Source organism: Physeter macrocephalus, chromosome 11 (assembly GCF_002837175.3).
Source record: "Physeter macrocephalus isolate SW-GA chromosome 11, ASM283717v5, whole genome shotgun sequence".
NCBI lineage: Eukaryota > Metazoa > Chordata > Mammalia > Artiodactyla > Physeteridae > Physeter > Physeter macrocephalus.
In genome coordinates, this window is record NC_041224.1 from 48,649,766 (window position 1) to 48,677,010 (window position 27,245).

The 27,245-nt window shown below is 35.8% G+C and overlaps 2 protein-coding genes across 6 annotated transcripts in view; one reads left to right on the plus strand and one right to left on the minus strand.

The window, feature by feature from the left end:
* The window catches only part of PIGB (phosphatidylinositol glycan anchor biosynthesis class B), a 25,835-nt gene extending 14,877 nt beyond the window's left edge, over window positions 1-10,958 (plus strand). For both annotated transcript variants that reach the window (XM_055087960.1, XM_055087961.1), the window contains exons 8-12: window positions 3,914-4,125; window positions 4,739-4,803; window positions 7,199-7,412; window positions 10,066-10,246; window positions 10,575-10,958. In XM_055087960.1, the coding sequence (XP_054943935.1) occupies window positions 3,914-4,125; window positions 4,739-4,803; window positions 7,199-7,412; window positions 10,066-10,246; window positions 10,575-10,712 (810 nt within the window). In that variant the 3' untranslated portion in view covers window positions 10,713-10,958. The remainder of the gene's footprint in view (window positions 1-3,913; window positions 4,126-4,738; window positions 4,804-7,198; window positions 7,413-10,065; window positions 10,247-10,574) is intronic.
* CCPG1 (cell cycle progression 1) overlaps window positions 10,950-27,245 on the minus strand; it is a 38,537-nt gene continuing 22,241 nt past the window's right edge. For 2 of the 4 annotated variants that reach the window (XM_055087958.1, XM_007112069.4), the window contains exons 6-10: window positions 25,446-25,541; window positions 23,402-23,653; window positions 18,266-18,387; window positions 14,185-15,593; window positions 10,950-11,716 (exon numbers count right to left, since the gene is read on the minus strand). In XM_055087958.1, coding sequence (XP_054943933.1) covers window positions 11,527-11,716; window positions 14,185-15,593; window positions 18,266-18,387; window positions 23,402-23,653; window positions 25,446-25,541 — 2,069 coding nt within the window. In that variant the 3' untranslated portion in view covers window positions 10,950-11,526. The remainder of the gene's footprint in view (window positions 11,717-14,184; window positions 15,594-18,265; window positions 18,388-23,401; window positions 23,654-25,445; window positions 25,542-27,245) is intronic. The other 2 variants (XM_055087959.1, XM_007112074.4) reach the window with 2 other exon arrangements.

A 27,245-nucleotide genomic window follows, 5' to 3' on the forward strand; every position in this document is an offset into this window, starting at 1 on the left:
AAAAAAAAGAATCTGCCTGCCAATGCAGGGGACATGGGTTCAAGCCCTGCTCTGGGAAGATCCCATATGCCATGGAGCAACTAAGCCCATGCATCACAACTACTGAGACTGCGCTCTAAAGCCCACAAGCCACAACTACTGAGCCTGCGTGCCTAGAGCCCGTGCTCCGCAACAAGAGAAGCCACCACGATGAGAAGCCCGCGCACCACAATGAAGAGTAGCCACTGCTCGCCGCAAATAGAGAAAGCCCGCATGCAGCAACGAAGACCCAAAACAGCCAAAATAAATTAAAAAAAAAAAAAAACTTTCAAAATCGCACCCCCCAAAATAAAACACTTAGGAATAAACCTGACCAAGGAGGTGAAAGAATTATACACTGAGAACTATAAAACATTAATGAAGGAAACCAAAGACCATTCAAAGAAATGGAAAGATACCCTATGCTCTTGGATTGGAAGAATTAATATTGTTAAAATGGCCATACTACCCAAAGCAGTCTACAGATTTAATGTGATCCTGATCAAATTACCCATGACATTTTTCACAGAACTAGAACAAATAACCCTAAAATTTATATGGAACCATAAAAGACCCCAAATTGCCAAAGCAATCCTTAAGAAAAAGAACAAAGCAGGAGGCATAACCCTCCCAGACTTCAGACAATACTACAAAGCTACAGTAATCAAAACAGTGTGGGGCTTCCCTGGTGGCGCAGTGGTTGAGAGTCCGCCTGCCGATGCAGGGGACACAGGTTCGTGCCCCGGTCCAGGAAGATCCCACATGCCGCGGAGCGGCTGGGCCCATGAGCCATGGCTGCTGGGCCTGCGCGTCCGGAGCCTGTGCTCTGCAACAGGAGAGGCCATAACAGTGAGAGGCCCGTGTACCACAAAAAAAAAAAAAAAAAAAAGTGTGGTATTGGCACAAATACAGATAGATATATGGATCAATGGGCCAGAACGGAGAGCCCAAAGATAAAACCACACATCTACAGTCAATTAATCTTTGACACAAAAAAAAAAAAAAAAAAAAAAAAAGTGTGGTATTGGCACAAATACAGATAGATATATGGATCAATGGGCCAGAACGGAGAGCCCAAAGATAAAACCACACATCTACAGTCAATTAATCTTTGACAAAGGAGGCAAGAATATACAATGGGAAAAAGACAGGCTCTTCAGCAAGTGGTGCTGGGAAAGTTGGACAGCTGCATGTAAATCAATGAATTTAGAACATACCCTCACATTATGCACAAAAATAAACTCAAAATGGCTTAAAGGCTTAAATATAAGACATGACACCATAAAACTCCTAGAAGAGAACATAGGCAAAGCATTCTCTGACATAAATCATACCGATGTTTTCTTAGGTCAGCCCCCCAAGGCAACAGAAATAAAAGCAAAAATAAACAAATGGGGGCTTCCCTGGTGGCACAGTGGTTGAGAATCTGCCTGCTAATGCAGGGGACACAGGTTCGAGCCCTGGTCTGGGAGGATCCCACATGCTGCGGAGCAACTAGGCCCATGAGCCACAACTAATGAGCCTGTGCGTCTGGAGCCTGTGCTCCACAACAAGAGAGGCCGCGATAGTGAGAGGCCCGTGCACCGCGATGAAGAGTGGCCCCCGCTTGCCACAACTAGAGAAAGACCTCGCACAGAAACGAAGACCCAACACAGCAAAAATAAATAAATAAATCAATAAACTCCTACCCCCAACATCTAAAAAAAATAAAAAATAAAAAAAAATAAACAAATGGGACCTAATCAAACTTAAAAGCTTCTGCACAGCAAAGGAACCATAAACAAAATGAAAAGACAACCTACAGAATGGGAAAAAATATTTACAAACAATGAGATTGACAAGGGCTTAATTTCCAAAATATACAAACAGCTCATACAACTCAACAACAAAAAAACACACAACCCAATTGAAATACAGGCAGAAGACCTAAACAGACATTTCTCTAAAGAAGCCATGGCCAACAGGCACGTGAAAGGATGCTCAACATCGCTAATTATTAGAGAAATGCAAATCAAAACTTCAGTGAGGTATCACCTCACACCAGTCAGAATGGCCATCATCAGAAAGTCCACAAACAATACATGCTGGAGAGGATGTGGAGAAAAGGGAACCCTCCTACACTGTTGGTGGGAATGTAAGTTGGTACAGCCACTGTGGAAAACAGTATGGAGTTTCCTCAGAAAACTGAAAATAGAATTACCATATGATCCAGCAGTCCAACTCCTGGGCATATATCCAGACAAAACTCTAATCCAAAAAGATACAGGCACCCTTATGTTCACAGCAGTACTATTCACAATAGCCAAGACATGGAAACAACCTAAATGTCCACTGCAGATAAATGGATAAAGAAGATGTGGTATGTATATATGTGTGTGTGTGTATACACACACACACACACACACACACACACACACGAACCATAAACAAAATGAAAAGACAACCTACAGAATGGGAAAAAATATTTACAAACAATGAGATTGACAAGGGCTTAATTTCCAAAATATACAAACAGCTCATACAACTCAACAACAAAAAAACACACAACCCAATTGAAATACGGGCAGAAGACCTAAACAGACATTTCTCTAAAGAAGCCATGGCCAACAGGCACGTGAAAGGATGCTCAACATCGCTAATTATTAGAGAAATGCAAATCAAAACTTCAGTGAGGTATCACCTCACACCAGTCAGAATGGCCATCATCAGAAAGTCCACAAACAATACATGCTGGAGAGGATGTGGAGAAAAGGGAACCCTCCTACACTGTTGGTGGGAATGTAAGTTGGTACAGCCACTGTGGAAAACAGTATGGAGTTTCCTCAGAAAACTGAAAATAGAATTACCATATGATCCAGCAGTCCAACTCCTGGGCATATATCCAGACAAAACTCTAATCCAAAAAGATACAGGCACCCTTATGTTCACAGCAGTACTATTCACAATAGCCAAGACATGGAAACAACCTAAATGTCCACTGCAGATAAATGGATAAAGAAGATGTGGTATGTATATATGTGTGTGTGTGTATACACACACACACACACACACACACACACACACACACACACAATGGAATACTACTCCGCCATAAAAAGGAACGAAATAATGCCATTTGCAGCAACATGGATGGAACTAGAGATTATCATACTAAGTGAAGTAAGTCAGGAAGAGAAAGACAAATACCATATGATATTACTTATATGTGGAATCTAAAGTATGGCACAAATGAGCTTATCTACAAAACAGAAACAGACTCACAGACATAGAGAACAGACTTGTGGTTGCCAACAGGGAGGGAAGGATTGGGAGTTTGGGATTAGCAGATGCAAACTATTATACAGATAATAGATAAACAACAAGGTTCTATTCTATAGCACAGGGAACTATATTCAGTATCCTACGATAAATCATAATGGAAAAGAATATATAAAGAATGATGAGTTTGGGCTTCCCAGGTGGCGCAGTGGTTAAGAATCCACCTGCCGATGCAGGGGACATGGGTTCGAGCCATGGTCCGGGAAGATCCCACATGCCGCAGAGCAGCTAAGCCTGGGCTCCACAATTACTGAGCCAGCATGCCACAACTACTGAAGCCCGTGTGCCTAGAGCCCATGCTCCGCAACTAGAGAAGGCACTGCAGTGAGAAGCCCATGCAGGTGCAACATAGAGTAGCAACAAAGACCCAATGCAGCCAAAAATAATAAATAAATAAAATAAATTTATTTTTTTTTAAAAAAGAATGAGTTTATATTCAAAATTATTAATGTAAACTACGGTCTGGTGTTTAGACTTCATTCTGATTTAATTTCATGATTCAGCCAAATTCCCTAATGCCAAAGATTCATACTTGGCACTAACACATTTCTATTTCTTTTTCCTTCAATGATGCCAGTGGACTCTGGTTCAATATAATTTTTTGAAATTTAACGTGCTGCAGAATGTGGGATCATTTTATGGTTCTCATCCATGGCACTGGTACTTCAGTCAAGGATTTCCAGCTGTCCTGGGTACTCACTTACCCTTCTTTATTCATGGCTGCCTTCTAGCCCCAAAGAGGTACAGGATATTTTTGGTGACTGTGCTGTGGACACTGCTAGTTTATAGGTAAGATTTTATTTATTCAAATAGTTCACTTTTTAAATGTTACCAAGAAGTTAACTAAGTTATTTAAAAGGTAAACTGTTTATCTTTTGGAGATGCATTAATTCTTATGATTTGTTAGTGGGGATTATTTAGCAGATGGAAAATGTAATAATTATGCTGGTACTCATACAGAATGAATACTTCTGATACAGTTTGCTTAATATGGATACATTCAATTTTTAAAGAGATTGAACAAATTGCATTTGCTTTTAAAAAACAGAAACTGCCAAAATTTTAAGTATTGAAGGACCAGAGAAATATTTTGAAAATGTATGCACCTTTATTTGAAATTTGAGTAAAATAACTTACTTGGATTGGTAATAGAAATCCTTTTTTCAGAATGCAATTGTACTTTAGAATATCGCATTGACATCAAATGTTAGGATTACTTTTAACACATCATCATCACCTTATAACTAAAGAAGAATGAGACTGATTCCTAAAGCATGAAATTCAGTCTCAGTAATTACAAAAACAGATCATGTTAATTATATTCCTTTTAAATACATTAACTTCTCAAACCATCATTTAATATAAGAAAGTAATATTTTCTTTGAATCTTTTTTTACTATAGCATGTTGAGCCACAAAGAATTCAGGTTTATCTATCCAGTTTTACCATTTTGTATGGTGTTCTGTGGTAAGTATTTTTGTATAATAGAGAAAAAAATCAATTATAAAGAAACAGTTAAAAGACAATCAATGCTTATTAAACTCTAAAATATTATTTATTTTCTACTAGGCTAAATAAGAAATGCTCCTTAATTACAAATTGAGTATATTACTGCAGCATTCCCTTTTTGCAGCCTAAATATCCTTTTTCCTGTGTCCTGTAAAGTGAGATAAAAACATAAGGATCCAGTATCCATAACACCTTTTGGTGGTGGTGTTTCTGGCTGTCAGAAATCTTTCGATAAAAAGTAATACAACATGTCTATTTTAGAATAGCTAATTTAAGTTTATGGTTAAACTACAAAGTTCTACATTCCACAAATGAAAAATGTATATTGAAACTAGTTTTTAATGCTTTACACACATCTATCCCTTCAAGACTCACTCAAATGCATATGCAATTTTTAAAGTGATTCACACCTCTGACTTAATTTTTAATCTTTTCTCCATTTTTCCACTAGGTTTTTTTCAGTAAGTTTTTTACATATGGCTTCTAAAAAGTCATATTACTCGGCTCTGGAAAATATGAATTTTTTCATTGGTTGGTTTGGAAAATTTACGAATTGAAACTTTATTAACTTCAAGTTTAATTCAGAATGACTGTTGGCTTCCTTCAAATATTAATCACTAAAAAAAAATCACTGGACTAAGGAGGGAAGAAATGAGTAATCAACTGGGCCTGGAGGCTCAGAAAAACTAGGAAGTTAATGGTACCAAACTTTTTACTTAAAAAAAAAAACAAAAAACCTCCAAACAACCCATTGAGTTAAGCAGCCTTCTTTGACCAAGTATGTTATCTCCTACAGATCTCAGATGTAGTCTCTTCAATTTAAACACAAACATACACATCTATGTATTTGAAACATCTAAAGTTCTGAAACCAAAGTTACTGTCCTATTTATAGTCTTACTTCATATACAAATGCAGGCACAAATAAAAATATAAGCATCTAAGAGCTATTTGGCAAGTTTTAAGAATAGTGGGACCATTTAGCAGAGCAAATCTGTTCACAAATCACTATTCAGATTTAAACTTTTTTTTTTTTTTTTTTTTTACAATAGCTAGAGTTAGTTATAATTGTTTGCTTTTCACCCGGGTGAGCATTGCCAGACTACTGGAGGACAAATATTTCTGTGCACATGTTTGGTTTGGTAAATTTAGGACCTTGGTTTCATTCCATTTTTATAATCTGGTTTTTCCAGCATTCTTCTCTGCCCTGTGTCTTTACAGAGTGTTTTAAAGACTGAGTTGTCTGAATTCTCATTCCCATTCCAAAAGAGTGAGTCTTTAAGTGGCAGGATCTTGGGTTGGGTTTCTGCTTAATCTGTTTTTACTACAGTGGCCAGTGCAGACTTGCTGGTCTCTGATTAGGCCACTTTGTTTTTCCATATGATAATCTTTTTAGCAAAACTGCACATGCACTGTTTCAAAAGTCAGATAAGGATTTTTAAAGAACAGTGGTTCCCCTGCCCTCTCTCCCATTACCATACTCAGAGGCAATCACTTACACTCTTTTAGGTGGTTATTTTGTTATTTGTCTCCCTCTCTAAATAAAATGCTAATAATGCTCTTAAAGGTTACTGTTTTGGGCATTATCTACTGACTTCTCACTATGGAAAATGAAAATATAGATTTCCTTAGCAAAGTGGTTTTTTCGTTTTGTTTTGCCACATACAAGAATTACTTTTACAAATTAAAAAAGAAAAATTGTTTAGCATCTCCAAATTGTCCAACACTATAGTGAAAGAAAAAAATAATAATAAAACATAAATCTTTCTCTTCCAGAAAGAGATCCATGACACCACTCATAAACTGACCACTGAAAATCTCCCAGCTTGGTGGTGTATTTTTCTAAGAGGATATTCTGTTATACTTCCTCCAGAATTACTGAGACTTGTATGTACACAATCCATTGCTAGTGCTTGGGAGATTAAAGTGATAGGTAAATGGAATAAATACAAGTCCTATTTATTTAGCAACTATGTACCAGGACAGGCACTGGACATACATTTTTTTCTAATACTTGAAAAAAAGGTACTGTTAGGGAAGATAGGGAAACTAATTCCAGAGCTAGAATTCAAATCTGTTTCTGTTAGACTCCCTAGCCATAATCTTTCTGCTATACCTCAATTCCTTTTTCTAGAAAAAGGTCAAGACATGGATGATAATGGATAATGACAGTGAATGGTCAGAGAAATTACAAAGATGACGTATTGCTGATTTCTTGTTTGTCCAGGACAGCATTACAGCTTGTACTACACTTCCATGAAAGATTACAAATATATTTGCAGTTAATATTTGCTTAGCTATAAGAAAACAAAACATTACCAGTGTTACGATTCAATGTGTCTATCTTTATACAGGATACTCCCTAAACAACCTGAAACTGTGGAAGAAACCAGCTCTAAGTTTCCTGTTTTTATCAAATATGTTCTTTGCCCTCTATACTGGTTTAGTTCATCAACGAGGTACTCTTGATGTCATGACTAATATTCAAGAACTCTGTTACAACAATACAAATATATCTTCAGCTTCAGTACTTATGATGATGCCTTGTCACTCTACTCCTTATTATAGGTAATAAAATTTGTTCACTATATGCTATTATTATGAAAACTACTTTAAAATTCCTTTTGGATTCCTGGATTTAAATTAATTGATCAAATGATTATAAGAAATGTGAAACTGCTATTTATGTCAATGAAAATCATACACAACTTTTAAATAAACTTTAATATTTTTTTCAAAACAACTTACATTTAAATAATCTGATCAAAAGCCTATACGATATTTTATACTATTTAAAGGTAGTATAAAATATCATATAGGCTTATTTGATGGTACTCTTAGTAAAGAAATTCACTTATCATTGATCCATACAAATCTTTGTGATACATCTTATTATTTACATAATTTTGAAATAATCTCAAAACACTGGATTCACGTCCAGATTTACTGTTGGACTGCTGCCCTGGTCTTAAACCAGTGTCTTTAATCTCTTTGGATATCAGCTGTCTTGCCTGTAAAAATTAGGGAATTCAATTAGATGACATCCTAATGCTTGGATTAAGTGTGTCTGGGAATTAACACTGAAACTGCCTTAATTATGCAGAACGTTTAAAAAGACATCATTGACCCTATGCTTGTATTTTAGGAAGCTGTATTACTTCACCAATTGCCCAATAAGGGTAAAAGGACAAAGCAAAGAGCTTTCCTTTAGAAAATTCTTTACCTATCTGGTTTTAAACAATCTGAAGTTAATTTTCCATGTGCACATTCAGTCAGCTTAATATCAAACTTGATATCATTTTAAGGTAATTTAACACTTTTGGAATACTGTACTTAACTGAATCATTAATGCCAATCATTAATATGCAATTTGGAAATGTCTACCAAAAGCCACAGGTTAGATGGATGTAAGACCCCAAGTATCCCTTTAACTTGAGGATCCTATACTGTATAAAAAAAGACTAGAGCTGAGAGAGGGACATTCCCTCTCCATCCATGCTCTCAGTAGTGTTAACACTGAAGAGAACAGGAATTCTAGAGGTACCAAGATGCTCTCCCATACATGATTGTAGTGGTTAGGCTTTGTATAGTTCACCTAGTTCTTGTCTTACATTTTTTCAACTTGCACAATGTAGCACCAAAAATAAAAAGAAGAAAAAAGTCTGATACCTACTTTGGAATATAAGGCTGGCAGGTTTTTCTGTTTCTGCTTTCCCCTTGAAGCAAGACCTTCATCTTCAAAATTGTAAAAGTCATGAAGTATTTGAAATAACTTTATTTATTTATTTATTTATTTATTTAGGCTTTGTTGGGTCTTTGTTGCTGCGTGCAGGCTTTCTCTAGTTGTGACGAGCTGGCTTCTCATTGCGGTGGCTTCTCTTGTTGCAGAGTACAGGCTCTAGGCACATGGGCTTCAGCAGTGGCAGCACGCAGGCTCAGCAGTTGTGGCACGCGGGCTCAGAAGTTGTGGCACATGGGCTCTAGAGCGCAGGCTCAGTAATTGTGGAGCACAGGCTTAGTTGCTCCATGGCATGGGGGATCTTCCTGGACCAGGGATCAAACCCGTGTCCCCTGCATTGGCAGGTGGATTCTTAACCACTGAGCCACCAGGGAAGTCCCAGTCATGAAGTATTAAGGTCTTGTGTAAATTTATTTTGTATGCATTTCATAGATAAAAATAAACTATCATTTATTTATATTAATTTTTTAAAATAAATTTATTTATTTTTGGCTGTGTTGGGTCTTCGTTGCCACATGCACGCTTTCTCTAGTTGTGGAGAGCAGGGGCTACTCTTCGTTGCGGTGCACGGGCTTCTCATTGTGGTGGCTTCTCTTGTCGCGGAGCACAGGCTCTAGGCGCATGGGTTTCAGTAGTCGTGGCACGCAGGCTCAGTAGTTGTGGCTCGCGGGCTCTAGAGCACAGGCTCAGTAGTTGTGGCGCACGGGCTTAGTTGCTCCGCGGCGTGTGGGATCTTCGTGGACCAGGGATTGAACCCGTGTCCCCTGCATTGGCAGGTGGATTCTTAACCACTGCACCACCAGGGAAGTCCCTATATTAATTTTCCTGTGGCAAAGCTGTAAGCATGGCTTTTTGCATGGCCCAAGTAACTGGCTTAAGTTGTTATGATTCATCAGTCCATCTTTTTTACATACACTCTAGTCTTTCTATGCCACAGTAAAACCATTACTTATTTGAATTTTGATCAGTGAACCCATGCTGCTCTCTATTACTAAATCTTACTTATATAAATATTTAAGAAAAAAAAAGTAGGAAACACTTGTCATGTAAGGATTCAGAGCAGAAAGAGGAAAAGAATCCTTTCTGGTTCATGTCCAGTTTTCTACTTTGCCAGATATTACTCTCTTATTAACAAGCAACATACCCAGTCCCAAAGGCCCCATCCATCGCTGGAACAGCATACTAATGATATAGACTATTGAGTCCCACAAGCTGCTGACCTACTTCCCGCCCTGAAATGGAGTTTTGCTCTTTAGTGTGGACTTGAAGTTACTGCACCAGGTACACAGTGTGAGAATCATATTCTCCATTTTTGAGAAAACTGCATTAAAGGTGTGCCTCCTCACCTTAACTGGAACCTAGTTTAGATTCAGATTTCACATTTTGTTATGTGAGTGTATCTTAAGAGTAATTTGAAAACTTTCACGAAAAAAAAATTTTTTTTTACTTCTTGTAACTATAATGGTAACTTTCTTTTTATAGCCATGTCCATCACCCACTTCCAATGAGATTTCTCCAATGTCCCCCAGACCTGACTGGAAAAGGTGATTATCTTGTTGAAGCAGATATATTTTATCTAAATCCCTTAAAGTGGTTGTATAGAGAGTTTCAAAATGATTCAACACTGCCTACTCACTTGATCATCTTCAGCATCTTGGAGGAGGTAAGGGAACGTGAAAAAAGGTATAACTCAGTATTTTTATTTCACCTCAGGTTTAGCAAACACTCAGGTAAATAGACAACATCACTTTTTTTATGGTCCCTTTCAACCCAAATTTTATAACTGGTCTTTTCCCTAGTCCAAATCAGCCCTAGTTCTATAACTATCAAGGAATATACATTACTTACCATGAGTTAATTATTTTATTAAGAAATTGCATTGTTTTATTAAGAAAAGGGTTTCAGAAGAACAAATAGGTCATTCTTAAATTCTTGAAACAGTACTCAGCAAAATGTAGCCTTTATTTACTTAAACATTTATTTACTTGTAGGAAATAAATCCTTTCCTAATTTCAAACAAGTATGAGAGAACTGCTGTTTTCTTCCACACTCACTTTCCGGAGCGTCGAACTGGAAGTCACATATACGTCTATGAACGGAAGTTAAAAGGGAAACTCAACCAAACATGAACATGAAATTCTGACTTTGTTTAGATCTTTCTCAGAGAAACAGACATTGCTGAGCAGAAATATCCAGATGCTGCTTAAATATGCTAGTAAATACTGGGTAAAATTCATGGAACTAGCAAAAAACCACTATGAACTGCTTTACCAAATATCACTACTGAGGAAATATATGAAAAATATCACAAAATATAAAATCATATATTAATAATGCAATGCCAGATTTTAAATAAAGACCTTTAGTTTTCCTCATGGTGTAGTTTTATTGTTTCTTCCACAATATTCAGATGTGCAAGAAATTTCACAAGAGAACAAGTCAGCAAGCTCATAAGGCAGCAAATTCTTCACAAGTCAACAGGCTCTTGAACCCACAAAAAGACAAGAAGTGTAAGATTATAAAATGTTAGAGATGAAATTCCATCACAATGTACTTTTTTCAAGCTCTACTGGAAATTTAACACAAATATCAGTGTTAATTACACTTTGTCATGTATGATTTGAGCTTGCTTAATTTAAGCTCATACACTGAAAGGAAGTCTCATTTCATGCACAAAATCTGTTGCATGCCTGGCTTCCTTAATAAATCTATAGTTGAACATTTCCAGTGCCAAAAAAAATTCAGCAAAGCTAAACTACAGGAAAATGCAAGTTAGTAAGCTTTTGCTTGATGCTTCTGAGTAATGATATAAAATCATCAGATACTTAGAAATGATAAAAAGACATTTTTATCTTGATAATTTCATCTTAGTTTCAACACCAAACAGTATAGAAAGCATCCAAGTTTCTGTTACACTTTTCTAATTTAACTTAATCGTGATGGTCAATATTTAGGATCAAAAGGTAATTGCCCCAATTCTATTTCAAGGTTTGCCATGTGTCTTCCATTAGTGCGACCGTATTTATGCCATTTACCTTCCCTTTTATAAGGTTGTGGCTGAGGGTGCTTCTGCTCTTGTTTTCGATGCCTGGAGCTTTCAATATTTACCATACGTTGCTTTTTATCTGGTCGACTGAAAGCAGTAAACACATTTTTCATCCATGTTAGAGTTAAATTTATTTAAACAGGAAACAATTTTAATGTTTTTCTCCATTAATCTATTATCTGAACACTGAAAAAGGATGTTAAATTAATCTGAAGTACAATCCTACTATAACCATACGAAAAAGATTCAATGAGTTTATACTTTTATCCTATAGAAAGAAAAAATAGACAAACTGTGCTGGCAAAGAGGGGAAACAATAGATAAGTAGAAATGTGACAATAAAATAATGAGATGTGTTTCCATTATTTTTCCTCCTTTCCTATAAAAATTAATCCCCCCCCAGTGGCTTCATTCATGAATACGTATACATCTCTTACAGAGTCTCTCTCTCTAAGCTAAGGCTTATAAACAATGTCTACATGAACAGTTCTCCATCTCTATAATCAGGCTTCTGTCACTACTTCACTGAAACACTCCACAATGCCACCCATGGCCATCCAATTCCCAGCCAAGAAATCCAGTCTTTTCCGTTTTTCTGTTTTGTTTTGTTTAAGCATTTAACACTGAAATATTCCTTTTACTTGAGAAGATCTTTGGATTTTCATGATGCCACTCTCTGGCCATTCATTCTCAGCCTTCTTTCTCTACAACCCCTTGGATATTGGTGTTCCCCAGGAGTCTGATAAATATGTCCAGCCTAGACTGTTTACACACGCACGGAGTCTGGGCTAGAGACAGTCATATAACCAACAGCCAACAAATTCTCTACTTGTATGTCAACAGGTACCCTCCAAACACAATTCTCATTTCCAATTCCCCTTATGCAAAACCTTCTGGTATTCCTTAGTGTAGCTGATGTCACTATCTAACTAGTGACCCAACCCAGAAATCTGGAAGTCATTGTTACTTTCGACTTCCCTTTCACAAGAAATACCACCAATTATACTTACTATATATTGTTCAAATCTGCCTCCTCCTTTCTACTCCTGCTGCTGCCCTAGTTCAGATACCCATCAGCTCACATCTATACTGTTTCAAAGACCACTTTCTATCATCTACCTTCACCCCTTCCAACAAACCCTTCAGGCTACTGCCCGTGACCCAAAATGGAATAAAGCAAGTCCTTCAGCATAAAGTGAAGGTTCTTCATGCTCTGAATCTTTTCTTCTGTTCACACCCCAGCATTACCTTGCCTCCTTAAAGTAGCATGTCTTCATATCTCCAAATCTGTGCAAATGAAGTTCCCTTTGAGTGGAATGTCCCACCCTGTTTGGCAAGTTCTCACTTCTTCAAAAGTTTGTTAAAAAGTTCAGTTCAAAGGCCATCTCACTTATGAAGCCTTCCCAAACATCTCCAGACTGAGGCCACCATATACATATGCCTCCATACCTCCACTGCATTCCTTGTACTGACCTAATTCTCCAAAAGCCTGTGAGCTCTTTGACAGCAAGAATTTTTCATTTGTTTCCTCAGGGCAGCCTCACAGTACTTTGCACTAGGTATGTATTTAATGACTAAAGACACCAAAATCAGTCTCATTATTTTATAGACACATTACATTTACTCAAAAAGATATATATATAAAACTATCTCAAAGTCAGTTACCTTTCTAAAAGGTAAAAAAATAAAGCTAACATTTGAAGATTAGGTGAGTTTCATGTTACAGAATAGAAAGCTGATATGCAATGGATACAATATTACTTTTAGAGGTTATATATACAGCACACACATTAGAACTTTTGGCTTGCTAAGTTTGCCACTTTGATCATGCCTCTACCTTTACCAACAATAATGCTGTAATGTATTAGATATCATAATTTAGTTGGTAAATGGAATAGACAAATGAAAGTAAGTGGGACACCTGAATCGTTATTCTGATTTCAAAGTGAAATCTGTATTTTTCCTCTTAGCTTCCCAAAGTGAGTAAATAAATAAAAAATTAAAGGAAAAAATTTCACTTAAAGTGATTAGAAAGTATAATGAAAAGAAACAAAATAGGCTAAAATAGGATTATATATCCTTAACTGATATTTTAAGATAGAAATTAAACCATTTGCTCAAGTCAAACTGAATATATGAAATTTTCAGTTTGTAATAGATTTTAACTTAAAATTTTATCTTTCAATTTAGTTTATCCTAAATTCTCAGACAATAAAGTACTTTTACAAATAGTACTTTTGTTTACAAGAAGTACTTTTAGAAATACAGCTGACCCTTGAACAACGTGGGTTTGAACTGCGTGGGTCTACTTACACATGGATATCTTTCAATAGTAAATACTTCAGTACTACATGGTCTGTGGTTGGTTGAATCCACAGATGCAGAAGAACTGCAGATACAGAGGGTCCGACTACAGGTCATATGCAGATTAACCGCCACGTTGTTTACAGGTCAACTGTAGTAACATTCTAAGAAATTTATCAAATGATACAAATGCTATCCAATACAAATGTTAAAAACTATTATAGTAATAACATGGTGCTATGTAAACCGACCTGGGTCCATATGGAGGGGAAAAGGTGTGACCAAAGAAGTGTCTATATATATATCCATCCAACTTCTCAAATATTCCATCATTATCTACTTGATATTCCTTCATGTCTTTAAGATAATCTTTAACATCATTAACAAAGTCAGTGAAGAGCTTCTGATCATGTATAAAGACACCATTTAGGAAAAACTTATTGATGAAGTGATCAAGTTCTTTCCAATGATGAAAACTATCCAGTTTTTCTAATAAATACCTTTCAATTAACTGTCTAAATTCATCTATCCTTACAGGATTCAACATTTTAACATTAAAAAGGTTAATGGATTCCTGCTGAGCACATTCAAATACACCAGAACAAGCCTTTCTGAAAGAATTATAATTTTCACCACAGTCATGCTCAGCACTGCATTTCTGTGAATTTGTATTTTTTCCAAATTCTTCAAAATGAGGCTTTTCTCTCCTTCTCTCTCTTTGCGTAGTAGGGCCTCTACTATTCTGGTTTTGCGTATGTGCCTTATACTGTGGATATAAATATTCACTAAAAACTGTTGTTGGTTTTTTAGCTGCTGCTTCTTTTGTAGCACCAAATCTTTTATTGCCTTTTTCATCAAAGATATTCTTGGTGGTATCTTTGAAATGCCTGAAAGTGGATTTAACTGAATCTGAGAATTTTTTCAGATTTTCTTTTACAGCTTCTTTAGCCTGTTTAATTTTTTCTTTATGATGCCTCACAAACTCCTTGGTAGAATTCTTCATGGCATCAAATGTTTCCTTAACAGAACCCAAAAATGTTTCCTTTGACTTATTTTTAGCTCTGTGGTTTCCTCTGTTCCCTTTCTTTTTTCCATCAGTTTCTTGTTTTCCATTTTGATCTTTTGCTTCAACATACAGTCTTTCCCACAAGTCAGAACGCTGCTGTTCAAAGTTTAGCTTGCGTTCCAGCTCAGTGAGTCTTTCCCGTAACACTTCTATTTCCTTTTTTTCAGTCACTACACTGGGAGAGTCTGGGTTGCTATATGACTGACTAGAGCTTAGCTGCTGGAGTTCCACCCTTAAAGCCATGGTTATTAGTTGTTCTCTTTCCAGTTCCCTCCTTAGCATCTTTGCTTCTGCCAACAGAGTCTCCTTTTGATTAAGGAAGCTTTGTGTTTTCAGCTTTTCTTCTTCCAAATGCTGCTTAAGTTTCTGATTTTCTGTAACTAATTCAGCACTTGTCCCTTTATCTTCCAATATCCTAATCTGTTCTCTTAGTTTCCTTAACTCTTCCTGTAATGAAGATAAGGCTTTTTCTTCCTTCTCCAGAGATATTCTTAGATACTGATTTTCTGTATCAAGGTTCTTTTTCTGAGTTTCAAAGGACATTTTCTCTGCTTCAGTATGGGTCCAACACCTTGCAAGGTTTTCCTTCAATGACTAAATTTTTTTGAAAGATAAGAAAGAAAAATGTCAAGAGCTTTAAAGGCTGAATTTAAATCTTTAAGATACAACAAATACTCCATAAATGTTTAGTGTCTATTTCTGCAGAGACTATCCTTTATGTAGTTTTTTCAATATATGAAAACTGGAAAATACAAGGTTCATACGCAGGAAAATGCACAGCAAAGAGCTTCATCAAAATAAAAACATAGCACACTGGAGGAAGACAGCCTTCTATCTTTTGACTACAGGACTCCAATCTCTCCTGAGAAAGCTCCTAGAGAGAATGTAGGAAGGACTAAAGGTTCTCTGATCCTTGGGCGAGGGCGATTATCTTTTATAAAAAGTAAAATTACAGCTAGAGATGACTTCAGCCTTCAGAAAGTTCTGTTTATACTCACTGCACTCTTTGAGGAAAAAAATTTCAATAATCTTAGTCCTATTTGAAAGATCTTGGTCGTATGCAAATTAACATCTCTAAGTTCAGATAAGTCATACAAGTTCTCCCATACTTTAGAGAACACACTGAATCTTGGTAACATTTACAACTAATTTCTCCAATTTCAAATAATTTTCTGAAGAGACTGTAACCAGATTAGCAATGCAACTCTGAAGTCAACATTCTTGCTGAGAAATTATGTCCAGTCAGGTTTAGAGAATTTTGCTGCAGTGCTAGGTAGCCTTGAATGATCTTTCTTTCAATACATGTATTAGTAACAAACTTTCATCAAAACAGCAAGAAATTAAACAATATGCTTAAACAGGTTAATGGTTATAGCACTATCCAGTCAGTTAAAATATCTTCATAAATCAGCAAAATGTTACAACTTTGCTTAATTTATTACAAATATTATGACTATTCCCTTTGAATCAGACCAGAAAAATATCTGATTTACAGAGACAAAAAAATATATATATATCCTTTGAATGATGATATTTTCCACTAGAAAAATAAATATCTGAAATGGATGTTTCACTGTCTGGCTCATTAATCTTCGAAGAACAAATTAAAATTTAAAATTTCCTTACAGTCATTTCATCTGCTCTCCCTGAGTGAGAGAAAACAAGTTTCATCTACACAACAGAAATGGACTTTGGAGAATATTATGCTTTCTGAAGTAAGTCAGAGAAAAACAAATACTGTATGATATCACTTACCGTGGAATCTAAAAAATAATACAAACAAATGTATATAGCAAGACAGAGACAGATATAGAAAACAAACTAGTGGTTACCAGTGAAGAGAGAGAAGGGGGAGGGGCACATTAGGGATACGGGATTAAGAGATACAAACTACTACTATGTATAAAATAGATAAGCAACAAGGATATATCCTATAGCACAGGGAATTACAGCCATTATCTTCTAATAACTTTTAATGGAGTATAATCTATGAATTACTATGAATCAGCATGAATTACTATGCTGTACACCTGATACTAATATAATACTGTAAATCAACTATACTTCAATAATTTTTTTTTAAGTCAACTATGGAGTAGATCAGAATAATGTAACATTATCTTTAAATGCACAAGCATGGGGAGCACCACAGAATGACTGGAGGGTACAATATTCTATATCTAGTAAACTCTAAAATCTTGAATCAAGTGACTAAGCAGATCCTGGACAGGTCTTCCATGATGACCTTCAAAATCCAAACTACATTTAACAGCTGGAGACAAGAGGTCTGCAAGAACTGACTCAGCAAATATCTACGCAGGGCGAGTCTCCTTAGAGGCAACATCATTCTGTGGAACTAGAATCCATGATGGTAAGAAGAAAATGGCTGTTCTTTTTTATAACATCCTCTGCTCAAGGCAGGGAAAACTACACCATTTACAATTAACTTCAGTAGTCCCTCCCTGAAAGATATAATTCAGATGTTAAGTGGGATTCTGTCTTCCAAAGAAATACAATCATAACCCTATAAAGAATATATACATAAACTGTGAAGGAAATTTAGGGAAATGGAAGGAAAAAGGAATAGTTTACCTTTCTACCCTGAGTTTATCTGTAATCCCTACACCCTTCTTAGGCAAGAACTAGAGAGGAGACCAGGTATTTTGCTAATCCTCATAAACCCAGAATAGATAGCACAGTCCTGTTAGAGCCAGGTGAATTTTAGGTATGAAAGTGTAACATGCTTTCTCTTTCTTCATAACTGACATGAAACCAGAGAAAAAGGACTGGCTGATTATTTTCCTTGATCAAGGGTGGCTCCTTAGAGAAGCTACAAACTCACTCTCTCATTGAATGAAAATGTTTTGCTTGGCTCTATAAAAATAATGTTAATAATAATAATGTTTCATAGATAATATCAATTAAAATAATGTTAACTATAATATAGTGATTAGGAATAACATCTTTGGAGTCAGATAAACAGAATTAAATTCAGCTCTGCTGGCTGCTAGACTTGGGAAAGTTACTTAACTTTTTTGAGCCTCTTTCCCATCTATAAAATGAAATTAATACTTGCTTAATTCACTGGGATGTGGTGAGAAATAAGAGAAATACTGTATGTGAGGTACAACAGTGCCCAGGACCCAGTAAGTACTCAATCAATAATTACCAATATTATTACTGATTTACTAATCTGCACTGCAGTTTTATCTGAATAGCCTAATTATTATCTAACACAATTTTAAAATTTTATTTCTAGTACACACCTTATAATCTATAAACGACCCTTGTTCCTGTTGACACTGGGAAAGATAATCCTTCATATCATTCAATTCATCTTCATGTATCTTTCTGACTAACTGTTGACGCTTCTGAATCTGAATTGTGCCTAAAAATAAAAATTTTTATTAGGGATATATAACATAAACGTCATGATTACCAATATTTTTAAACATACAATAAAACATTTACTTTGCATATATTTAACTGCTTAATCCAGACAGGATCATTTTCTTCAAAATATCAGCATTTCACAGTTCTATAAAAATTCTGATTATATAAACAAAGAAGGAATAAGTAAAATCTTACAGTGTCATTCATCAAAATGGTGGTATACGGATGTTAATTTATAAATCAGGCCAAGTAGGTTAATATATTTTTTACTTTATTTAGCATACACCAGGGATATTTAAGCAGTTCACTATCCTTTTGATTAAAACAAGCCAGACCGTATTACCTTACCAAACAAAAAAATTTATGTAATGTTTCTGTCTTACTGTTGTTTTTAAGGGCTGAGGTACATAAAGTGTTGCATTCCCCACTTCACAGGTTATAAGTAACTAAGGAAAAATGAAGATGTCTATTTTTTCTCACTGTATTTTGCCTAAATGATATAGCACAAGCCCAAAAAGAATAGCAAGAAAAATAACTGGCTAACTATGATTATCCACCATTCTCAAAGCCAGATGTTTTAAGAACTCTGTATTAGTTAGGTCTGTACTGGAGTATCACCATCCCTATCCCAGTAATAAAGAAATTGTAAATCAACCAGGATGCTCTATATTTTCACCCTAAAAATCAAAATGTTAATTTGCCAAGACATGCTGTTCACATGCTGCTACATGCTTCATGCACGAGAAAAAAACCAACACTAAATCAAAAACAAGGCAAAATGCATTTGGCAACCATAATATTACATCTACTGAGTGGCATACCATTATGTAAAAGACATCACAGAATTTTGTAATGAAAGAATATAATATGGGACTGAGTGAACTGATGAGGATGATTATAATTTTTGTGACTTTCTGTTTGAATAAAAAAAGGAATATAATAATTAATAGTTAATTGATTTCTGAAAAATTAACTTATTTCTTCAGTACATCTTGAAAACCACTAAAGAGAAAACTGCCAAATTACAGACAACTGTTACCAGTTAACAGCTATGATATTCTGTTAGAATTCACTTCTAAAAAAAAAAAAAAATCACAAATTTGCATGGCAAATTTGTTTCAATATTACTCAAAAGAATCTCAGATTTTTTGAAATATCGAAATAAATTTATCTATAGTTCCCAAGGCAACTGAAAACTTTTTTTCAAACTGCTAACAGAATGAATTCCTTTGGCCACTGGAAAATAACTTAAAACTAATGTGTTGAGATCTGAGTTTGCAGTACCATTACATAGCATATGTCTGATGACTATCAATGTGCCCTTTATCAATCAATCTCACAAACAATTAGGTTTTTTTTCCCCTCTACATCTTCAGCTGCCTAACTATGAAGTGTTACAACCCAGGGTGTAAGGCCTTCTGGTTATATCCACAAATCTGCCTACCTTAATCACATTAACCCACTCAGTTTTTGCTACCACTGCTGTTAAGACTTCTCTTCCACAGGTAAAGAGTCTCAATCTCACCAGAGCTTGCAGCCAATATATCCAGCTGCCTGCTAGGCACAATTTTGGGGGTGTCTTCATTTAAAAACAAAAAACAAAAAACTGAACTTCAGCACCTGCCCTAATTTATTCTAAAATAAAGTTGAGTAAAAACAAACCGAACTGTGCTCACCATCTGTTAACTCTCTCATCTAGCAAAACTCTTCCCCTCAGCCTTCCCTGGTGGCGCAGATGCAGGGGACACGGGTTCGTGCCCGGTCTGGGAAGATCCCAAATGCCGCGGAGCGGCTCGGCCCATGAGCCATGGCCGCTGAGCCTGCGTCCGGAGCCTGTGCTCCGCAATGGGAGAGGCCACAACAGTGAGAGGCCCGCGTACCGCAAAAAAAAACCTCTTCCCCTCTAACTCCCCCAACGCCAAAAGTAAAGCAGCTAACACACTTCTTGGAATTTAAAAAGTAAACCACCAATTTCTCAAGCATCCAGGCTCAGAGTTCTGTTTTCCATTGTTACTTCAGTGTCCCTTATTTCACCAACCTTCTTCCATCCCCACCATCACAAGAACTGTCAAGGTCCTGATCACTGAATACCTGAATTACAAAACCTTCCAGTTAACTGTTCTAATTTTTCCCACACTATTTATCTTCCTGCACTTTTCCTCTAAAATTACTGCTCTCAGTTTACTGTATAAATCAAACTCTCCTACTCAGATTCCAAGATGTTTTACAATATAATAGCATCCCACATATTCCAACCTATTTTCCATTATCTCTAAATATCTATTCTGCTATAATCCTGCCAGTCTTTTCAGTGCTTCCAAACCTAGCAAGTTTACTTTCAGATTATCAGGTTCTCCACTGCTAGAATGTTCTACTTTCCTTCCACATAGTGTAAGTCCAGACCCAACTTAAATCCTACCATCTCTAGGGTGACTCAGTGGCATAGTTTGAGCTATGATTCTTGTCTGTGCTTCATAACTTAGCACCTAGTTATATTGTTATGCTGAAATGTCTGCTGAATAGCAGGACAACCTATACTTAAAGCAACTCCATGAGGAAACCAAATCAACTGAACTCCGCTGTTGATTTGAAATATGGATAGTCTACAGGTAAAAGAAAGAATAAGATAGGTGCTTCATCAAGATTTTTTTTTTTTTTTTTTTTGCGGTAAGCGGGTCTCTCACTGTTGTGGCCTCTCCCGTTGCGGAGCACAGGCTCCGGATGCGCAGGCTCAGCAGCCATGGCTCTCGGGCCCAGCCGCTCCGCAGCATATGCGATCTTCCCAGACCGGGGCACAAACCCACCTCCCCTGCATCGGCAGGCGGACTCTCAACCACTGCGCCACCAGGGAAGCCCCATCAAGATTTAAAAAAAAATTTTTGTAAGCACTTTCAGGACCTGAAGCAGTGCCAAATACCTATAGTACATTCTTTTACTATCCTCAGTCCTTCTAGTTCTCTCTTCCTTCCAAGAGAGATCTGACACTCCAAATTTATATCACCAAGGTTGGTGAATGTTCTGAGTGATTAACTTAGTAGTTCTTGTTAAATGATTATAAAGCAAATGACTGATTATGGAGAGCAATGACTGACTTCACAGTGCCTGGAAAATTCAAGCTGGCTCTAAAATCAACTCAAAAGAGCTCTTAAAGTATTGAGATCGATGCCACAATTAAGAAAAAAAAATGTGATGTCCTTTAAAAGTGACCTTGAAAAGCTATCATTCAGGTTAAGTTTTTTTATGTTCCCTGAGCCAATCATATTATTATATGGACCTATTATTATGAAGGTTGTTCCTATTCTGAAAAGCTAATTTGAAATACTAAAGAAAAATATTTATTAAATATAATTAATAAAGTAAATTTTACAAGTAAACAAAATTCTTAAATAACAGGGCAATAATTTCTCAACTTTGAAAGCACTCCTAAATTGATCTTTCTAAAAAATACTTAAAGGTCATGCAATTTGTAGGGTTTTACTGCAATGTGGATTAACATTAAATCACTGTCCAATTTTTTTTTTAGTAAGAAAAGAAGATTAAAGTAAGACCTTCTCCTTTGTTACCTCCATGTTTACCTGCAAGGGGAAAAAACCATGCTCAAAAAAACATATTCATATATTGGCTCCAGCTAGATAATAAACAAGTTAAGTATATATTTCAAGTCAAATCTCATTACAACAAACTTCAAGGGAGGATACAAATTACAAGATCCCAGTATTAAATTCAAGCAGATATCCACCAGGAGTCTAAATACTTATTTTTATTAATATAAAGTTAAATACAAGAAGAAACACATTTTACTGACTCTGACTTTAAACAGGATTGTCTTCACTAAGTTTCTTCTAACATTACACTATATTGAATATATCTTTTCCACAAATCAACAAAGGGAACACATAATTCTTCAATTTTAAGGAACACATTGTTGGAAGGAACTAGCAAAACCAGATTTACTCAGAAAGCTAAACTGTGGATTATGTAGGCAAAAATCCTAAAAGTAGTTAATACAAGGCAAACTGAAATTTGTGAAGTTGACAAGATCTAAGACATTTGTTTAAAGTGTCTTTTTCAAAATTCTAATAAAGCAAAAAGAATGAATGTTCAGTTCTCAGTCTTATCTTTGTACAAATATATACCTTAAATAAGATTCAATGGTTAGGCTCCCAAAAGAAAAATAACACCACATGGAATTCCTTCCTCTTTTCACCCAGGATACTTTTAAAGGCTTTGCATTAAGAAAATGATTAATCAATGTAAATAAACACTAACAAAGATAATAGTGAGCAAAGTATAAAACAAATGAATTCTTAAGTCATGTGAATCATGGAAGTAACAACAGAGGTCACAAAATATAATGCTTTCATGAAACCTAAACGTAGAAATAATGAGCACCTATTATTGTGACATTTCATATGTAACTATTTAAGTGGAATTTAAATAATCCTTCTAATAAAGTCACAGTTAAAGCTAGTTTAACTGTGATTCTAAATTAAAATGAGGGCTTCCCTGGTGGCGCAGTGGTTGAGAGTCCGCCTGCCGATGCAGGGGACGCGGGTTCGTGTCCTGGTCTGGGAGGGTCCCACATGCCGCGGAGCGGCTGGGCCCGTAAGCCATGACCACTGAGCCTGTACGTCCAGAGCCTGTGCTCCGCAACGGGAGAGGCCACAGCAGTGAGAGGCACACGTACCACAAAAAAATTAATTAATTAATTAATTAATTAATTAAAATTATTTGCCTCGTAAGCATTTCAGATTTTTAACCTTCCAATATTTTCTTTAAATAAATATATATATGAGCAATCCTTACATTTCTTAAATACTACCTCATTTCAGTAAAAACAAACAGCTTTGTGAAGCAACACTATCCCCAGTTTCCACATGAGCAAACCAAGGCTCAAACACATACAAGCTTTCCAAGGTCATATATTTTAAGGAAGACACTGAAAACAGATCCCAGAATTCCTCACTCTTCACCACCAGTTTATATATAACAAATTTTCAAATACTTACCATAGAAATGTCCAAATCCCATGCTGATTGCAATCACCAAAGCAAGTATAACACATTTATTGAGACCACTATTGAACTGACGTTTACACGGCTCCTTAGAAGGTTCAGTTTCTTGTTCAGCAAGTAACCTTTCTTCAGATTCTGAACTAGAAACAGTCTTCTTCCTAGCACGGCGTCGTCTAAAGGCCGGACTGGGCTGATGACTGGTTTCATCACTACTTGATTCGTCATCGCTAGGCTGAGATGAAAATACTATTTTAAAAAGAAAAATGTAGATAAATATTAAATATTTTAGAAAAGCCTTCCCAGTAAATATGATTTAGAATGCCATCCCTACATGCCTTTTTACATACAACAGCCAAGAACAAAAACAACACAATAGAAACAAAAACTCAAGTTTTCAAGTTTATCAACATAAAGCCAAAGATTTCAACTGTGATACATATGAAACTGTTAACTATACTCTGTGCCTTTGAGGGTCTGGTTTTGGTTGTTTTTTTCTTAACTTCCCTTATAGTTTACACCATTAGAACAATCATTCTCATAGCCTATTAAATTTCACTGCTATTAGAGCCACAAACAAATACTATTTCTAGAAGGGAAAAAAAAACCCTCTATCTCTTCATTTAATTTCAAGTAGAGGTAATTTAAGCTCAACTGTTTAAGGAAGAGAGGGAAGTATATAAGCAGTTCCTGAGACTTAAAAAAGACAACTATCAAAAGTTTCCTTGAGTGTACTAGTCCCTAGTTTTGTTTCCATCCTATGAGCCCAAAATCAAGGTTCAAAGCACTATAGTTTAACACAGGTTTCCAGAAGTCAGATGAGCCCTTCCCTTCGACTGCCACTCTTACTAGAAGGTTATTAATTTTACCCTCTAGTAAATATGTCAGCATGAGGAAGTGACACAACAGCTATCTCCGATATTAAGGACTAGTCTTGTGCTGCTCCTTTATGAAAAGAATAATAAAGAACAACAAATTGGAAAAAAAATTCCACAAGAAATCTCAAGGACTAGAAGCATATTCATTGGAAAAAACCATCTTCAGCTTTTTCAAGTGTATAATTTCTTAACATTGTTCCATATATCAATAAACTATATGCTGACACAGAACATTAGATGACTCAGGAATAATTTCCATAGGCCAGAGAGAAGAAAAAAAAGCACTAAAAGTAAGGATAAAATGTGAACATGAATTTGATAAAAAGAGCTCCAAAACAACAAACATTCATGCTTCGAAAAAGCAGAACAGTTCTTCAGAAGACAGGGTATCCATGCCACAGCAAAGCTGGTGACTTAGGTTAGACAATACTTCTAAAAGATGTATCATAGAGAATTCATAACTTTCACACTTACAACAACAAACACAAAGACAGAAGGCACTACTGAATGAATGAATATTCCTAATATTTAGTGATAATAGATGCCACTGAGAGATCTTTTGGTCATAACCCTTATGCCCATCATGTTTATCTGGTTATTCTTGATCACTAGTTTTTCCAAGATGTCGTCGCCTCAGCTGTGAGGTTACATTTCTTGGAAAAAGAGAAAGAAAGGAAGACTTAAACAAAGCATTACATAATACAAAGGCATTCATGATCATGGTTGGAGTACTTAAGTCAGACTTTCTGACATTATTAAGATGGGTAAATATAAAAACAAACCATTTGTCAAAATTTCTTAAATTTTCAATTCTACATTAACTTATTGCCTTCATTATACAGTCTAAGTAAACAAACCAGCCTAACCCACATGAACAAATTCGCATCCTTATCTAATGCTTCCATCTTTTTTAACCCATACGTATGATAGCTGAAATATTTTGATTTTTAAACTTCTTTTAAAGCATAATTTGGCACACAGTCCAAGATGCAAGCAATGCAAAGGCATGCAATAAGCTTAGCCAGCTTTATTACAAGATCAATTTTGAACACCTGTTCAGAGTATCACAGATTACAACAGAGATCTTCAAAGCACTAAGTAAACTGTAAATGTGACTAGGCACACTCAGCTCTAGAAAAGCTGATCAGATTTAGTCACACCACCTTGGAAAGCGAGTTGGCTAGGAACATGGTGTTTCAGCTGATCATCCCATCCCCTTATGCATTCAGGAATCTTCCACAGCTTCTCCCACCACCTTTCTTTTGTGAATAAACAGGAAAAAAGATGTATAAAGCTTTATTATAAAGAATAAAAAGGAAAAAGAGAATTGAAAAACACTTGTTTTAATTATCACAACATTATCACTTGTGCTCCATCAAAATCTAATAATCATGCCTTTTTAAAAAACATATATACAAAAAAAAAATATATATATATATATACACACACACACAATACAAACTTTTCTACAGCTACCAATTCTGGTTCCTTAGGGGAGGAGAGGGTCATATGGAGGGAATGGGAAATGTTCTTAAATCAACAAAAAGATTATTGCCATAGAATCTAATTTATAAAAAGAAAAAAATGAAGTTGAAATCCTATAAAGATGGAGAAGAAAGGGAAAGGAAAAAAAAAAAATAAGAAATAGGTAGCAGGAAATTAACCAACCAAGAAAAATACGGGCTAAGGGAAGAGAACGAAAACTCTTGATAATTGATGTACATATACTATTTTCAACATAGTCCAAAATCATTTTTGATTATTTTTTAACATTTTCTTTATTGAAATAATTAATTCCCTTGGGAGGGACAGCAATGGATAAAAATACACCTAAAAAAATACTCTGCTTAACTGAATCTGTAAAATTCCCCAGAAGTCCGAGTTCAGAAAGGAAATTAAAAACTAGATTAATGTGCTCTGAAGTACTGAAGTTCCTGGTAAAAAAAATCAACAGTGTGTGGCATCATTTCTTAAATGTCTGCTTGGACTCTTCTGCAATGCTCCTGGCTTCAATCTGACTACACATTCTGGCCCACAAATATTTTTAAATTAAACCAGCTTCTGGTTTAACCTCTACTTAAATTTTATTAGCTTAAATGAGAATAAGAAAAATTCCACTGTCTGATTCTGGCAAATTAAACAAAGAATGGTAAAATCTAAGAAAATGATCTGAAATAAATACTACACGTTCCTGTTTTTGCATCAAATTAGGAAACTCTTATTATCACTAGCAATGTCCCAGGTATCTCTCACATAATTCACCCTAAATTATAATTGGGGGTTAAAAACCGTAGGTTAATTATAGATTTCTTTCTTAGATTTTCTGTAACTTTGTGTCTAAATATTTATATTACCCTGAAAGATGTTATATATGTCCCTAAAACTGAGCCAAAGAACTGTAGAGGGAATTACTCAGTAACTCACATTTTACCTCCAAATGATTCTGTCTGAACAACAGGCATTCACTGCATTAAGAATGTGATTACGCCAAAAAAACACACAAAAAAACAAAAGGGCTTCCCTGGTGGCACAGTGGTTGAGAGTCCGCCTGCTGATGCAGGGGACACGGGTTCGTGCCCCGGTCCGGGAAGATCCCACATGCCGCGGAGCAGCTGGGCCCGTGAGCCATGGCCACTGAGGTTCAGGGGCTTTAGGATGCTGCTGTTTTGCCAGTTCCTTAAACCCTGTTTGGCACATGGTAGCACACAATAAATGTTTGTTGACTGACTAATAATTAAATGAATCTGGAAGGCTTCAATAAAAAGTTTCTTTCACTATCACTATAATATAAAATTTGTACCACTGTAACTAAAAATCTTATTAACATTGTCCTACTTTTTTAGGTATAATGGCTCAATCTCCCACTCCTAAAGACCCAAAAATTGTCAAATGCATTTTGGAGTGTTTGAGACATTAACAAATCTCCTTGAAGCTATTTTTTCTCTTCTTTCAATGATAAAAGA